At 34.7% G+C, this 15,883-nt stretch overlaps 1 protein-coding gene across 1 annotated transcript; it reads right to left on the reverse strand.

Moving 5' to 3' along the window:
* Positions 1-9,015: 9,015 nt before the first annotated feature.
* On the reverse strand, positions 9,016-10,134 carry LOC102804569 (type-1 angiotensin II receptor-like). Its single transcript, XM_006812124.1, has one exon. The coding sequence runs from the start codon at positions 10,132-10,134 to the stop codon at positions 9,016-9,018; it is 1,119 nt and encodes a 372-aa protein (XP_006812187.1).
* Positions 10,135-15,883: the final 5,749 nt, after the last annotated feature.

Genomic DNA, 15,883 nt, shown 5'->3' on the forward strand with positions numbered 1-15,883 from the left:
TCACAGTAGCAGTGAAATAATTTAACTATGCAAAGATTGTTTTTGATTGAGTCTTTTCGGCGTAATCAGCAAAATAGGGACCGTCTTTTAATATCTATGTTAACACAATATATTTACACTCAAGCTTGTAACGAAACGTCAAATAAAGGCGCTATAAAGAATAGATTGCTCGTAATTTTACACCAAATTGTTTATCTATGCATTCGTGTTTAAATTATATGAAAAGTAATTTCAAGAAATAAATAGAATTACACTCGGATATTGTTTACCTCCCGAATAATTATTGTGTCGTATATTATAGTAACTGCTTCTTGTGCGCCAGTATTTTTATAATCTGTGTTTTTTAATACAAAGTCACAATACCACATTTATAATACAATATACAAAATACAATACCAGTCTCAGCAAAGTCAAGTACAGTTCGTGGCATATCTCTTATCATGTTTTGCTTAGATCATATCAATAAATACGGGACCTGTGTTGTTTTGTGGAGCCTTGTGTGCGTGTATCATTATAATGAAATCTATTATTGGAATCGAAGACATGTAATTTCCAAGTGGTGTGAGAGATTTAATTAATACAGATAGATTAGAGTTTTAAATGACACTCTTCAGAGTAACTGGTTGTGTATCAGCTATCCTAAATAAATACTATGCCTTCGATGACCATCTCGTGACGAATTGACTCTACCTGGTTAAAAAAAACAGCACAAATAATCTCAACTGAACGGCAGAAATGAGTGGTATGTTTTCAATTCGGCTGAGTGCACTTCGTAATTAAATAGAAGCGAAAGGAAAAGTAAGTTGAGCAGCAATATTATAATTCCGGATTTCGTATATTTAATTTTTGTTCGCAAGTACATTCAGGGACATTTCACGTTGATACGTTCATCACGATTGTATAATTAATTTGTTCACAACGTGATATGTAACCATTTGTCTGAACACCATGGCCATCGCGTCTTGATTAGGGTAGGTTGTAGGATTTTCTTTATTTGCGGGATTGGGATTAGAACGCAGCAGTAAATTTATTGATGGTGCAAATATAGAAGAGATTATGACATTTGTTACAGTGATCTTCTTGCAAATTGTATGAAATAAAAAGTCACGAAAATGTAAGTACTTGCTATGTCCAATAGAGCATGACTTGTGAAATGTCGTCTATTGTGGTTTTTGGTAGTGATATTAGTTTCATGCGATTGATCTATATGATTAAACGGTATACATATACGTGACGGAGTATGATCATTCTGCCGGCTTATGTCTGTATCTGTGTATGTTTGTCGGTAAGAAGAATATCTCTTTATCACGTGTATTAGTTGTGAAAGAATGTTTATAACTTTCCAAGGAGAAAGTATCAATCGATTAGATCTTGATGACGATGTTGATTTGCTTGCCATAGTAAGAGCATGTTCGGGAAAGATTCATTTTAATTATAATAATGATGACAACACTTGTTTAAAGGATTCTCCGTAATTTTTACACAGAGTCGTTGTCTGATTCATTGAGTAAACAAACATCTATCATTAATCTATCTCTCGCTCTCTCTCTCTCTCGCTCGCTCGCACAAACACATAAATGATTTGTCAGTAGTCGATCACTGAGAATATGCATGTGATTCAAAATTACAAGAAATCGAGGTGCACAAAGCACTCATTACAGCTCACTGGTTTGATTTGCTTCACAACAAAGACAACTTCCCACAGAGTTGATTGACTTACTGTCAACTAATACGTGTTATACAGACTTTTTGATTAGCGGGTTTGCCAAGTTAATAAGGTCGTTCATATATATGAATTGATTTGCGAACTCGGTCTTAAATCAACAATAATTAGATATTTTTCAATTATTATCACATATTTAAATTCAACTTTTTTCAATTTTCACATTTTGCTTAATGCTTATGTTTTTATTGTGCGTCTGTCTATCAGCTCGGGCACTTTTCACGCTAATCAAAGTAACCCACAGGGATGGTAAGTCGGGATGTATATATGTGTAATATTCTATTGCTGTTGGCACAAACAGAGAATGCACAAGTTTAATCATTTTGTATCAGTTGAAAATTAACACTACTAGCATGGTAACTAGATTAGCGGTAGCGCATTCGTCACTGTGACAAATATCACTTGATATCGAGAGGGCGCATTACCTGTAAAACGTAGTAAAACTATGCAACAGAATTTCCAACAGTTTTGAGTTTGATATTTACTTCGGGTACATGAACATATTAATCTCTTAATTAGTGAGATTTCTGATGTTTTATGATCGATTTATTGTTTAAAAATTCGTAACTCGAAATTAATAAATATATATATATATATATATATATGTATATTGTATATTTCCGGGAACATCTTGGCTAAAAGTCGCTTAAATTATAGTTTTAAACAACATGGTTCAATTTGGTTTAAACGGTCGCGTATACATAGAACTAATATAATTGATGGGGATTAATTTAGTTTCTACAATTAAGAAATATACATAAAGTAGATGTTTCGGAGATGTTTCTAATGGAGTATGCTAGATATATTAACGTGTTTATTGTTTGCTTTTCACATTTATATATCTGCAGATTACGTAACGTGTCTGGTAAAAATGTTAACCGCAATGATGCTTTTATTTGAGATTACGTATGCGAGTTTTCGCTGTTTTCATGTAAATGATACAGATTGTGTGCTTTGCGCAATACACATGTGGTAGTAGGTTACGTCATAAATAAATAATATTGAGAACGGCAAAAACACTACGCTGTACTTTGATCTATGTTGACTTAATAACCCGACTGGTTAGACTTAACGCAGTTGTTCACAGTATGTACATAGTTTAAGTAGCGCCATCTGGTGGCAACGCATTGCTCTGGCGTACATGTGTAAATGATGAAATATTATTCAATCAATGATTCAATAATTAACAATGATAACAGATATGAACATTATATATTATTTTGACCTTTATCATAATTATCGTAGTAAATTTGATGGTTTATACATGTATATCTGTATTGTGCATACTGTAGTTAAAATGTTTTCTGTCCACTGTTCTTCGCACATGACTTAAACATTGTTTAAAAATATTTAAAAAAAATATTTTCGAAAAATATACTGATATTTTCTAAATGACCGATGACGTCAGTGCAGATTAGAGAGGTGTATTATTCGTAGACAAGAAACCATGTACCCCCCTTTGTTCCGTTGTGTAGTATTTTCTGTATTGAACAAACACTTCAGCTTTCAGTGTTATTTTGAAGTAAAGCTGGCCAATGTCTGCGTTACTGCGCCCTCCTCGTCGAGCATACTCGAACGCGACTGCGTTTCATACAATCTAGTTATCGATTAATGTATATGTAGGTATGTTCCATGTACGACATCGAATTGTTAAAGTAGAGGGGTCGTCGCCCGAACATGCACGGAGGAAGTTGAGCGCTCAACGGCGACAACAACGCACACTAAAACTGAAAAGGTGCATGGGTAGACGTTTTTTTGATAAATAAATATTTTTTGATAAACACGATATGTCACCTGCGCATGCGGCAGGTATCTCCGACTTTACAGGTGGGGCACGTGCGTATGAAACTACAGTTTTGCGTGACGGCTATGAAATTTGCTTCCTGATTTGCAAAAACCTTGGAATGTTTGCAATAAACAGTTTGAGTGTGTGCGCGATTTGAACCGTATCATTATCTGAGAGGGGATGGGAACACGGTTAAATAAACGTAATAAAGCATAATATTACGTAATGTACACAATCAACGTAGTGAATCACATATTAGAGTATTTATTTAAAATAAAAGTACAGTAGCGTTGTGCCTGTACACTGTCGCTCAATATCGTATATACGTTCAGACGAAGCCCAATCGGACCAAAGTGCCACAGAACTACGCCTATACCAAACATAGCATGTTTCTCTTTTTGATATTTCACTATAAACCGAATCATGGCTGTGATTTCGTAAATGCTGAAACCAAACGAGTATTCCTTAACTTGTTTGAAAACAATGGCGCGAAACACTTGCGTTCCTAAAGCGTGTTCTTGTTTTGCGCTGTACAGAGAGTCTAGACTGGGCGTACCATTTATACCATAGGGTTGGAAGTGCCACATTGTGGGGTGGGCTTTCGTGAATTAATATTTATTAATTAATAAAGTCATTTATATAGCTCCATTGAAGGCTTTGTCTGAGATATTTTAATGATTTATTGTTTTATTGTCAAAATGCGGGAAATATTTTCAAATTTCAATAATTTTCAGTGCGTCCTTTTCGCGAAGATTTTTCTAGTTTCAATCAAGACTTTTTGTCAAGTGTTTCCCACAATTTGCGCATATTAATGTGACACGGATTTTCGTCATAAATGGAGATTGTATAAAATAATAGTCAGCAACGTAGCTGGCAATGTTGTTGTTCCATGATGCAAATATACGTCGATAGCGTACTCTACACATTTGAATTAGTTCTCAAAGTAGATAAACTAGGGCAATGCTTAAGTTCTCGTCTTCATAATCTTTAAATAATAAATTCGTATTTCTAAAATGAATGAGAATCGTTACTTTTTCCAAATTTCCAAATATTTTTGGCATATAACCTGGAATTTCCTTTGTTTCCGTATTGCTATTCGGAAGTGTGGCTTAACGAGGGGATAGGGAATGAAACAAGATTCATACTAGCATTACTCAAAGTAAGATAACGTAACATTGTTTTTAACCACTAGCGAAAGGAATTGGGAGGGGGTATTTAAAGCTAAGCTTATATAACGTCTAAACACAACCCTCTGAAAATACACTGCAAAATTGAATTTGTCCAGCTTTTCAGAAAAAAAAAATATATCCCAAAGTATTATCGATCGGATCTATATCGAAGTACATTTCTTGAACTGATGAATTCTACTCACTCACCCACCCTATATAACTTCCAAATATGCCTATCTATATTTAAAAAAATACGGACAGAAAGCATATCGACCATAACATCATTTTCAGAATAATTAACCTGCGTTTTGCTAACTTAATGTTGTGTATTTCTGGTCCACGAGCCTATAGTGAGAAAATAAATATAATAATCACAATCACAATGTAATTGTCATGCACTGTGCGAGTCAGTTACAATAACAGCAATTTTTATTTGAAGTTACATATACTATTTAAAATTGAAAGAGAAGATATATTATCACACCCAACATGGTTTATGTGTCAATAACACAAAATGCACATTTAAATGAACCGAACAATAAATCGAACAATTAATCATTGATTTTTGTTTTGTTAATTTTAGAACCGATTGAGATAATTTCTCATATAGTGCTTAATGAAGAATATATTAACATAAAAACTATTTGTTTTGTGAAAGATGACAAAAGGTGCGTGTAATGAGTTATTCGAAGTTTTCGTCGTTCTCACATTTCGTCGAAATAAAAGCGTACAACGGGTTCAATTTCCCAGAGGACTGTAGATCCAAGTTTCGGGGGAGTGAGTCGAAGCATCTTCAGTCAGGTTTGCAGACTCCACGAGTAAGATGGTATAGAAACGACGTGATGCACTCGACGTGACACCGGCGACTATGTAGTTTTTCCTGCGGAATGGTAACGTCCGAAGAATTCAGAGGCTGAATGAATTTGTAGATTCCCGTGTGAGATGTGAGGTTGAAGGTCTCAAACAATGAGAGTGAATTTCGCCTAATTCAAGTTTACAAGAACAGGTTACTGCGTCGAGCATCGCACACTTTTTTCTGTATCACGATGTTTTTAATCGAAGACTCATTGAGGAAGTGACAAGTGTACATGGAGTCTGAAAATGATACAACAATATATACTATATTATTTACCACATAACATATTCCGTATTTCGTAAATAATTATTACCCTCACAAAATGATATAGTTAAAAACTCGGTACTATTACAATTAAGAATGACTAGATAGATTATATATCGATAAAGTGTTGATGATGTAATGATTAGCATACCTAATGTGGTTGCCAGTAAGCCAATTGTATCAAATTACAAAACAATTGTAGGTATATGAGGCCCATGATGTAATGTCATAATGCTAACATAATGGTCATTTCTTAGGAGAGAAGATAATAAGGGCCTAGCAACAAAGTGACCGCCAGTTGGCTGTATTTAAATGGGAAAACGGCAAATCGTTCGCGTTTTAGTTATTGAATGCAAATAAACATACATTGCATATTGAATGATAGTTGTGCCATATTGATTCGGACTTTCACAACAAATGCCATGCACCTGCAAACCATCGGACAAAGTTTGATTGAAATCAGATCAAGTCATATACGAAAAATGATGAAGTGTATAGATGCATTCCTATTTAATGTAAAAATTAATGGATCTAAAGAAATATTTTTATATTCATTATGTATGATACAAAAATGTATAGAAGTTGTTGATGCTCGGACATGATACGAACTTTAATTAATAATCAATTGTTAACATGTAAATATAAAGAAATGAAATTAGACATGGTACTCGCAATAGGTTCTGGGAAAGGCGGACTTCTCGTTTAAATCTGGTCAAACACCACCGCTTTTTCTGAAACACTAAATAACAATGATAATTATGTCTAACATCGCACACATCGGAGTCGACGTGTTTCAAACAAAAAAGAAAAGCATGAAAACGGAGAATACTAACTTTGCATCTATTACAACTTTTTTTAATATTAGCGCCCTCTGGCGGCGAACCGCTTATGTCAAACCAAGCTCATTTTTCATTTTTAATTTATTGTTGCTTAAGTGATATGTTGCTCATCGTGATTCCGAACAAATATGATGTCGAAAATATCATTAAAAAATGATATAATCGGAGGAGATATGAATGTAATTCTGTTATCATTCTTACCCCAAGCACGCTCTCATATTCAGCTCTATTTACTAAGCATCCTTGTCCTGTGCAGCGTGCGGATCTTATTTCCTTGAAACCGCTATCTTCGCTCTATGCTCTCGTCTCATCTTTCTCTCAGATTAGTAATATCTGGCAGAAACATTGTCGGCCGTTCGAAAGTGACATACACCAACATGTCTCCTTTTTGTTGTTGTTGTTGTTGTTGTTGTTGTTGTTGTTGTTGTTTCTTCCTACCGATGTCTTCCGAGCAAATCCGAAATAGTCACCATATGCACTGGGTGATGACAGTTATGGTGACTGTTTGTCTTGGCGATTGTCGTCGATATATATTGACGTCAATATTGTTCAACAAGTAAATTCGTAGCATTACTGAGCACTGGCTGTAACAATTACCGGTGTTGTTCCCATGGCAATATATTGTTTATTACGGTTTCTAGTTATCGTTTGTTGCATGACACGTCGGGGTACATCCTCGGTGATACCAACGGTTGTAGTTGAATAAGTTACATAATGGCTTCAACTAATCAATCAATCAATCAATCAATCAAATCAGAAACAAATGTTCCTATCTTTGACGCAATAACGAAAGTAGTGCTAATTGTTATAATTGACAAATGTCGTATGTAACGTAGATGTTTTTATGGTGTCTACTGTTGTATTAAAACTTGTACTTCTTGTCGTTTACTGGCTTCTCGTTGTGTATAGTTTGCTAACAACCGTATCCTCGGGGGCGGAGCTACGTCACGGACGTTCTACGTTGCTACGACGCGCACCACTGTACCACGTATTTCTATGGGCTTTGTGCGCACTGCTGTGGAACGCCTGTGGAGCCGGTGAAAACTCGAGAAAACAACTCAAACTCAACTTTGAAGTAATCCTGAACAGCCAAATTTATATATGTTACACACGTAGGGCTACTCTTGTTACACTGTTCAGGGGAGTCTCAACAAACATCCCAAAGTACCGTTTTCTGCGTATTTTTGGTCTTTGTTTTCACCGCGAGGGTTGCCAGGCGTTAGAAATTGCCCGGATGGCCGCCCAGAGGATAGCACTGATACGATTCGCTGAGTCCACGCAAATATCATACTGTGCATTTTCTGCTTGCCAAGTTGCTCATCGTGTCGCCAGGACTTTCACGGAACAAGATACAAATACTTTTTTTTCTTAAAAGGAATCGATCGTTTATCGAAACCAACCAGTGAACGAATTAATGTACGGACCAGAAAGGTTATGGTAAAATGGATCAACAGACCGACCGAATCTCACAAACGAACAAACCAGCAATAAAATAAATAAATTAATTAAAAAGATGATAGCTTTTGTATTCACTATTCTTTGAAATCAAATTTGGAAATATTGATAAAAAACATGTGATTCATTAGAAATATATTTTAATAAAAATTCATAACATAGTTGTCTTTACTTTCATTGAATACACATGTCTGTTATTACACGGATTTACTCAAATGAATATTAAAACGATGTCAAACAGAGGTCGCGTTAGATCCAATGTGTACGTCAACGATGTACTCATTTTTGATTAACGCAAGGAAATATTTCTTAATGTTCTCGAAACGCATAGACAATGTATTGACGTGTCACACTAAATGCGTAAGTAACAGGTAGTCATGACGAATTCATACACACACACACACACACACACGCACACACACACGCGCGCACACACACACACACACAAACGCAAATAAACCACGTAACATAATTATAACCGAATTATTACCCAATTGCAAAATCCAGTTCCGACTTTGTATTTGCTGTCTGATGTTTTTCTTTTTCACATGTGAGTATTTCGGAATTAGACACAATATATATATGTGAACATTGTGACATAGAATTTTGATAATTTTACCGTTTTGTATTCCTCCTGTGTCTTACGTCTATATAAATATTAGCGAATCTTATTATGATGCTTACCTAGAACGTAATGACATTAGTATTTACGTTTTTGACGTGTTAACAACCAAGCTAACGCGACCCCTCCATGACGTGGAATATCAACAATAGAGTTTGTCATAATCAGTATTATATCCTAGCTAGTAATACGTGGACAGGCGTGACATATTCGTGAGAAGTAAATAAATTCGTGTCATATAAATGAGGAGCCATAATTATTAGTCTAACAAAATATACAACATATATATTGTGTTTTAGTGTTATTCCAATAATGGTGCAACTTTTCTCTGACATGGTAGGTATTTCTTAAACTGACTGGAAGTCAGTGAGTACACAATCGGATTTAACATGCTACCCAAGCTCGCTAACGATACAGTGAAGTTACTTTCATGTTCGTTTCTAAGCATGACATCATTAACTACAAGAAAAGCGTGTACTGCAATCGATATATATGATATTGTAAATATACTTATTATAATTACGGCTATTCTAAATGCAGTAATGTTCCTTGGCTTACGTCGTCCTTGTACACAACAGCTCCCTACGTCCATTGTTTTTTTGAGAGCCTTCTCATTTTTTGCAGTCACGTGGTAGATGTAGGAATAAGATATCACAAGTGTAAAAAACATTGTAAATACAATAGATATACCAAATCTTGTAATATTCAACACTTTTTGACTAGTTGGTTTTGGATTGCAAGTGTTGTCATGGCCAGCAGAAACCTTCAGTATACCATACCCTACACCTATGGCATAGCTAGCTACAATCGAACCTATAATAATCATTTTTTTGGTGTTATTTGAACACTTATTTCGTATAGCTATTGCTCTGATAACACTTATACTTCCCAAAGTAACAATTGTTGTGATACCTGAACTATAAAAAACAAACATCTGAAAAGCACAAAGCAGACCATCAACAATGAATTCCCCGTGCAGAACGCTTATCAACATTGAAATAACGCGTACCAATGGAATAATAATGCAAAATATCAAATCTGCACTTGCCAGTGATACTAGCTGGATGTTTAGTGCAGTTCTTAGTTTCTTGTTAGAATAGACGATATTACAAACCAGAATATTACCAGCTGTACCAACTATGAACACGGCGATATAGATGCACGCCGATATGATATCCAGAAATATTTCATATGAGCTCACAGCAACGATATCGAGGGCAACTTCAGTGGTATTCGTTGCATTGATACCGGGATATGTTTCATTTGAGTTGTTTGCAATGGTATCGAAAAACATTGGACTCGCGATATTATCGAAAGCTGCTGTAGTTGTATTTGACACTGAAAGAATATTGTCGATAAGCTGATCACTTGATTCCGTTGCAATGATATCGATAAATGATTCAGTTGAGTTGTTTTCCATGGTTACCGTATTGGAAAACGTTTCTCTTGAATTCATTTCAATAATATCGACTGCAATCAATCGCAGCAATGGTATACACGTGCTGTTCAATTGATTGGGTTACAATGATACGTAGAAATATTTCAATTTAGCTTGCAACAAATACATACGTGTGTTGTTTAGTTGCAATGACATCGAGAAATGTTTCTGTGGAATTCGCTACTGCAACAGTGGTATCAAAAAGCCGTCCAGTTGAATCCGTTGCAATGACATCGAGAAGTGCTTCAGTCGAATTCGCTACTGCATGGAAGGGATATCAAGAAGCTTTTAAGTTGATTTCATTGCGATAATATCGAGATATATTTCAGTAGAATTTGTTACTGTGAAGTCAGTATCAAGCAGCTGTTCAGTTGATTAAGCTGTAAGGAGATATTGAGAAATATCAGAATTACCTTTCTCTCTGCTGAATTTGTTGAAATTATCGCGAACAATTTCTGATGTACGAGTATTGTACCAGTCATAAACACTTTTAAACAAATTCGTCGGAGTCGAGCCCAGAGCTAACGCAGATGAAACCAACGCGAGTGCGGTCTTGCCGAGACTATATCCATGACTGCACTGTGTTTTGACTTTATATAATGTTGTATTTGTAAATTAGTTTGAAAACAACCTTCTTATGTCACAATAAACAAAGACGTTTCGATGGGCGTGGCAATCAATTACTTCAAATGGTTATAATATTGGCTTGTAGGTATTCAGCTGTGATTGTGTCACTATGGCGACAGGGAAAGAACAAATACTCAAGTAATATAAATTCACATGTATTGACTTTTAAATCTTCAAATTGAAGTTTTTCATGACATTCTCGCAAATACAACCTATGTTGTAACACAAATATGAGTTTTGTTGACCCTCTCTTACATGGTGACACTAAATTAACCATTTCTTACGATGTATTTAGTAATTATTACAACAATTTTTGCGCCGATTTATTTCCAATTAACAAAGATAATCTTTTGGCCACGTCGCTTAGTGAGTTTTACCTTTACAGAAACTATTCCATGTACGAACTGATATAAAAAAGAGTAAGTTCCCTGGAAACTTGTAAATGTGTGTCGGGTTTCTCGCATGTCTGAATACTACACACGTTTGCACTTTCTTCATACATGTTTTGCTTTTTGATTTGGTTGATTGTTATCCTTTCCCATGACCAAACATATCACATCTCAAAAAAAAAAACAGTTTACGCGTTCGCAAATAGAAGCCAATTCATTATGTACGTAACTTGATAATCAAACAGTTGTTTTATTGCTCAAGAAACACATTTCAAAACTTGTGTATTTCAAATTTACATCGTTTAGAAAAAAAATCAAATATGTATTTGCTCACAGTTAGTCGCATAGCATCGTCTTGCTCTGTGTTTGTGTATTTGTGTAATAATAATAATAATAATTAAATATTTTTCCAGAATTTTGTGTTCCTGTAAAATAAGATAAAACTGGCCCGACGTTGTGTTAGCTCTGTCAAGATGTTGCTGGCGTTGTTGTCTAGTGTCGTGGTGATGTTCAAGTGGTCGAACGTAATCACACAATGAATGGGATGAATCGTGATTAGTATATGAATAAACAAACCATGACTGCAAGAATATTGACAGAATAACATCCAATAACATTTATTTGAACTTGTGCCGTTATGTTTATTGCATTAGGATAGGGCACCACGGTTTGTCAAACTTATATTTTTTTTACATTTTTTTTTGATTGAATTATAAAGGGGAATGGCATAATGTAAAACTGATAGTCATATAGAGTTCGAAACCCTCTTCAGATTTGTTGGGTATGTGTTCGCAGTTAATGGCATAGTGCAGGTAAACATTTATAATCATCGACTGAGTTTTTGACAAAGCGTAATTCCCCCCCCCCCATGAATCCGTTTTTTGTAATCACTATGAGATAGTAATTACCAAAATTATTTTTTCGCTTTTGATACCTATTATTAATATGTCGATTACATGTTGATCTGTTCAACTTTGACTTTTTATAATTAAAATGTTGTGCCCTAAAGCGTGCAAACATCGCTTGTTATACTTATAGTCATTATCCCATATGTAAACATTATGTTACGTAATATGTCCTTCATTTCCGACAACAATGTAACTGTTTATTGAGTCGTTCAAATTTATTATTATTTTTATTAGTGCAACATCTTTCTGCAACAAGGGCAACCATGTCTGGATTGCAATTAGTAAATTAGCAATTGTCTGAAACATATAATAATGAATGCGCAGTTGTAATAATCATTCAAGTGTCAAGCTCTCCAGCTGCTTCACATTTATTTTGTTTTCTTCTTTTAAGAGATGGCGATTCATTACGAAATGTATTATATATCTCAAGGTGATTTCATTTTTTTGGAAGGGAAAACGAGCTGTTATTCTCATAGTTAAAATGTAGCTACCAGGACGCCAATAGTAGTTAATGGCCTGTTTGAAGTTTTAGTAAACGTCCGCGCTACATGTTGCCAATTGCCTGCATAGCTCGTCTACTAGATCACACAGCTCATCGATTTGGAAATATTTGATTCGAATTTTCAACTACTGTAATAATAGTATTATTCTAAATGAAAATTTGTAATAGTCGTTTTTTATAGTGCTGATTATAACTTTGTCAGCAGTTCAGATCCCCGTTCTTATATTTCACGATTTTAATTGTTTTGTTTATGACGCCAATATTTTGAATTACGTTACAGTTCATATCGTCTCATATTTTTTAAATAATAGAAACTTTGAACCACACGTCTACATGAAATTATGCGATACAGCCTAGCTGGCTCAGTAAGTGTGTATGGCTTTAGGATTTGCACATGGAGGGTTAGACATAGCTCAAGAAATCAAGTTGAAAGACGAAGAGAAAAATAATTAACGTAAAATATATAATGAATTATTCATGTATACACAAAATACATATCTCTTCCATATAAAGTGTACGAAATGATAAGTTTACCTCCAGACTTGTGTTTAACATTCACACATAAACCATTAATAATGTGACACACAGGGTACAGTGACGGTGGTCATTGCCAGCCCGAAATAGAAAAGAAATTCTAATGAAAAGATCGTTAACATTTATTCAACTGTTTCAGATAGGAAAAACAGGGCGCGTTTTAAAATAAATGTATTATTTTACGACAGTGTTGCTTGCATTCAATCACATAATACTTCGGTATTTTCCCTCGATTACGTTTTTTCTACACATACAACAAGAACAGTTTATTTTGTGTGTATTATGCCGTTATATTTATTGCACAAATTGTGAGCTTTCAATGTTTTCACATTTTTTTTTATGATTAGACTATGAAGTGGAATAGCATAATTTAACATTGATATTGATATAATTGAAACCTCTAAGATTTTGTGGGTATGTGTACTAGGTCGATCGCTGAGTACTGGTGAAGATTACTGCGATTTATAATCATCGAAGTTTTCTTAACGTGTGTGAGTTGTAACATAGTATGAATTAATTATCCCCATGAATATTTTATAAACACGCCTATTTATGTGTTTTTTTAATATCAACATACGTTTTAGTAATTACCAATATTAATTTCTTTGCCTTCGATACTTTTTATAATCTGCATATTGTGCCTTAAGGCGTACGAACAACGCTTGTTATATTCATATCCATTATTTTCCAAAATGTAAGCGTTACGTTACTATGTTGACGTCCTTCATTTCCGACAACAAAGAAACTGTTGTTCTTTATTGGGTCTTTCCAATCATTTATTCTCTTCATCAATGCAACGTGTTTTTGCGTAACCATATCAACCATGTCTGGATTGCAATTAGGTAATGCTGAGATAACAATTGATTGAAACACACAACGATGAATTTGCAAATAATTATTTTAATCATTTTATGTGTCAAGCTCACCAGTTTCACAGATATTTTTTTTTATTGTGATCCCCAATTCTAAAATTTGGGGAAATGAACTGTCTATTAATAGTGAAAGGATGGCTGCGATGAGGTTCCAGTAAACGGCCGAGCTCCGACCAAACATGACGTTAACTACCCGAGAGTTTTAGGTGATTTCTGGAGCCCCATTGCGAGGTCTGTGTCATCACAGCGTGTGTGTTTTAGGTAGCTCTTTATAGAAGAGCGATGTGTCAATAAGTTGTAGAAATCGCGGCTGATTCATATACGTGTCATACCTACATATGTTGCTTTCGACTGAAATCCCATGCTTAACTCGTGTAGTATATTGACCATGCATCACATTCAGTCAATTTGGAGACTGTTCGTTCCAATCCAGGCTGCTTCTCAAAACATTTTCAGTTTTAAATAGTAGGTGGAAGGTTATTTTCCAGTTGGGTCATGCAAAAACAAACTAATATGTCTTTCCTTATAAACGGGCAATGTTGAAAACAAAGAAACTATTAAACATGGGATGTTTGAAACATCGTTAATTGATTTGTTGATAACAAAGTGAATACTGTATATATCGGGTTAAATCGTACAGACCGTTTACGTTACATTGTGTTTTAGTAATATTTCAAGAAACGTGAATATTAACATATAGGAGATGGTGTACAGAGCAATTATTCTAACTTGTTACTGGATTAGTATTATTCCCAGCAACGTGAATAATTACGTCTATCGTAAAGCGTTTATTTATTTATCCATTCATTTATTTACTAGTACTACAACTACTCTACGTGTAGAGTAAGTAATAAGGTGATCAATTGCGACGAAAAATCAAAGGAAGGAAAAAATCAACCAGTAAGTTAGAATGACGCATGAGAACTGTAGGTGTGTTTACCCTACAGGTATATATCTGTCTTATTATTGATGATTCGGTACTCATTTTGTCTGTTTACTAATCTTGACTTTATATTTTGAAATTATAACCTTTGATTACACACACGAAATAACACTCTACTTATTGATTGATTCTGAAGAAGGGGAATAGCTTGAATTAATACATTGCGTAATGCGGGGGAAATAAATATGAAGATAATTAACGATGTAACCCTGGAGGTATTATAGTATCAAATGATAGAGGAGTTGCAGAAGAAAGTTGTATAATTGTGACGGTATAAAAAAGTGAAGTGGACCAATCCTCGTAATTATTATGCTATGTGTGACGTCGTATGCAATTATATCTATTAGAAACATGCCCAGAACTAAGCTAACCATATATATGGCATATTGGCAATTATTAACTCCGTCAAGAATGTTATGTTTTGACAGCGCTGTTTTGCGTGTGTGCCTGTTGGCGGGATAACTTAAAACGTTGTGCGTCAAATTTCATGACATTTTTTAAAAAAAAAATGCTTTAATCTAGAGACATGCATTTTGGAATGGCATCTTCGCAATTGGGCCATTCCAGTTTATATCTGCACCCCCCTGTTGATGAGCTTGTATGTTTACTTCATACAGGGTATAATTTCCATGGGTGTATAAGTCATACAAAGTTGTATTTCCAAATCACCATTCACCATACAGTAATGAAAATCCAAAACTATAGTTCCTACTTATGGTGTTGATGAGTTCCATTGTGCCACCATACAGAGTAGGATTTCCAAATATAACTCTCATCATATGCTAATTTACCAAGTTCAAAATCTTATATTTGATAATGGAAATCCAAACTAGTCCTGATTCACGGTGTTGATGAGCTCATTCGTGCCACCATCCTTAATTAATTCCAGTAATAACTATTTCATACTGGCCCAATTTTATTACCATATACAGTCAGAATTCCAAGTTTTTTTTAGT

The sequence above is a fragment of the Saccoglossus kowalevskii genome, chromosome 5, assembly GCF_978046115.1.
Source record: "Saccoglossus kowalevskii chromosome 5, keSacKowa6.1, whole genome shotgun sequence".
NCBI lineage: Eukaryota > Metazoa > Hemichordata > Enteropneusta > Harrimaniidae > Saccoglossus > Saccoglossus kowalevskii.